This window comes from Phoxinus phoxinus (genome assembly GCF_949152265.1).
Source record: "Phoxinus phoxinus genome assembly, chromosome: 10".
Classification (NCBI taxonomy): Eukaryota; Metazoa; Chordata; class Actinopteri; order Cypriniformes; family Leuciscidae; genus Phoxinus; species Phoxinus phoxinus.
The window spans coordinates 36,681,819-36,684,318 of record NC_136885.1 but is presented as its reverse complement, the minus strand read 5'-3'; the positions used below and the strand labels follow the sequence as shown (position 1 = coordinate 36,684,318).

Below are 2,500 nucleotides of genomic sequence, written 5' to 3'. Positions count from 1 at the left end.
CCCTCCACTATTGGCACCCTTAGTGAATATGAGCAAAAGCAACTGTAAAAATAATTCTGCTTTCATTAAAAAATTTCACAAAATTCTAACCTTTCATTGAAGTAAAAATATTTAAAGTGAGGGGAAATAAATGCTTTTCTCCAACGCATGTTGGCCACAATTATTGCCACCCCTAGAAATTCCTATGAGTAAAATGTCTCTGAAATATATTCCCATTCATATTTACGTGTTTTTTTTAGCGCACCAGGGTTACTAGAAACATGAAATTGTCTAGCTATAACTTCTAGTTTCATATGAGTATAAATATGATCAAACACAAAGGCCAAATTCCCTTTATCATCCATCACAACGAGTAAAACCACAGAAGTTCCAATCAACTAAAGATGTTAAAGAGGCCATAAAGAAACACAAAACCTGTGCTGACTGAAAGAAAAGAAGTTGATAAAAAGATGGAATGCAATATTTGGTCATTACTGAAGGTTTACAAGCAATTTTCAACACAGCACAAAGGTTAATAATGTGAAAATGTTGGCATTGTCCTGTTTCGGTCAGATGTGTGTGTGTTTGTCTCACCCCTGCCGGCACATGGTAGTTCTGGAGGACGATGTCTCGAACCGGATACCTCTGGACGGTGATTCCCACCGGATACAGCCTGAAGCACACAAACACACTCTCAGCGTCTGAAATCATACGGCCACTGATCAGACGAGAACAGAACTTGATCTGAATAATGACTCTCTCTTCTTCTGTGGAGCTGCTTCACTCCTGAATCTAAGTTTCAGCATTGATGCTGTTATTCTCCTGTTTATTACTGTGAAGCTGCTGTGAAATTATTAAGTTTACTTGTCTTTCTGATGATATTTCTTGATGATCCGGCCTCTCTCTCACCTCAGTGTCTCCTTCACGGTTCCTTTCAGCAGTGGCGCCCCCTGCAGGGCCTTCTGGGGGTTTCCTGATGCCTGTTGCCATGATGACAGAACCTGCGCTCGCACACGCTCCTGCACGTCAGGGTTGCGCGCCAACTCGAAGAGAGCAAACTGCAGCGGGACGGCGGTCTGTGATTGAATGTTCATAAAACACATTAATCCCCCCATATTCTCCATTGTTGCGGCTCCTCTATTCCCTGTCTGTCAGTAACGCTCTGTTTACTTCCTGTCTCTATGAAGCCCCTCTTTCTGAAAAGCACACTGTGCTCTGATTGGTTGGCTGGAGCATTGTGTTGGGATTGGCTGAGTGCTTCGAGTGTGTTTCGGAAATGTCCCGCCCCTTACCATAAATATCAAGTATTGCTTTTATCATTTAAAACACAGTGACATGCCATTTTAGCTTTTATTCATTCACAGGATGCATTTTTTTAATATCAATAATTACATTTGTAGCCTACTATTTAAAATGTGAATTCTTGATATTAAGAATGTACTTTTTCTAGTAACAATGTCTATTTCTGATATCAGGAAATGCATTTTCATTAGTACTAGTTAAAGTAGGGAGGATTGTAATGGGAGCACTGGGGTGTCAGGTGTGGCAATGGCTCATGGGTCAGGGAGGAGGGCCCTAAACAGAATTTTGCTTAGGGCCCCAGGGAGGTCAGGATCGGCTCTGCATGCATGTTAGTTTATATATGACTTAATAACTGAATGTTTGTATAATTTACTGATATACTTACAACTGCTTTCTTTGTTTCTATTCTGTTTATTATAGATCACACGTTTGTGAAGTAACATATACAAAACTCCTTTGAATAAATAAGTTAAACTTGGATTCCCTCTCGTGTTTCTCATACACACACCATCATCTTGACTGCCTTAATCCTGAACCCCTTGAGCGTCCCATACGCTCGTATACACACTGCTGCTGCACAATATATTATACACGAATTACCCGTAGCAGATCTATACAGGTGGAGCTGGGGAAGGAGATGGGTTTCTGAAAGAGTGCTGCTACTGCTACTGCAAATGCTGACCAGTATATGAAGGTTGAGCAGCGAGCTCATTGGCTACTGATACAGCAGGAACCAATCAGCTGTGCCCTATAGAACATGATGTGTTTGCAAGGAGATTGAGTTATCTATCAGCCTGCGCCATCTAGAGTTTCATGACTATGACGCTTTTGTATGAACTATCGCTTTAAGTTGTTGTCAGTTTGTTGATCGGTGCATGTGAGTTTGTACCGTATCGACTCCGCCGGCCATCAGTTCGGTGATGTTGGCTCTGATCAGCTCTAATGATAACTGCCCCGCGTCTATCAGCTGCCCCAGCACGCCCTGGAAATGCCCCTCAGAGCCTCCGGACGCCCCCGTCTGCAGACGCTGATACCCCCGCTGGATGCGCGCCTCCGCTGCAAACACACACATCAACACATGCACACAACCAGTGTTGGGGGTAACTCATTACAAGTAACTTGAGTTATGTAATCAGATCACTTTTTCAAGTAACGAGTAAAGTAACACATTACTTTTTCAATTTACAACAAATTATCTAAGTTACTTTTTCAAATAAGT

General features: G+C 42.1%; 1 protein-coding gene across 2 annotated transcripts in view; it reads right to left on the bottom strand.

Moving 5' to 3' along the window:
* Window positions 1–2,500, bottom strand: part of cyp11c1 (cytochrome P450, family 11, subfamily C, polypeptide 1) — a 21,011-nt gene that overhangs the window by 1,503 nt on the left and 17,008 nt on the right. For both annotated transcript variants that reach the window (XM_079625261.1, XM_079625262.1), the window contains exons 5-7: window positions 2,171–2,337; window positions 889–1,055; window positions 574–652 (exon numbers count right to left, since the gene is read on the bottom strand). In XM_079625261.1, the coding sequence (XP_079481387.1) occupies window positions 574–652; window positions 889–1,055; window positions 2,171–2,337 (413 nt within the window). The remainder of the gene's footprint in view (window positions 1–573; window positions 653–888; window positions 1,056–2,170; window positions 2,338–2,500) is intronic.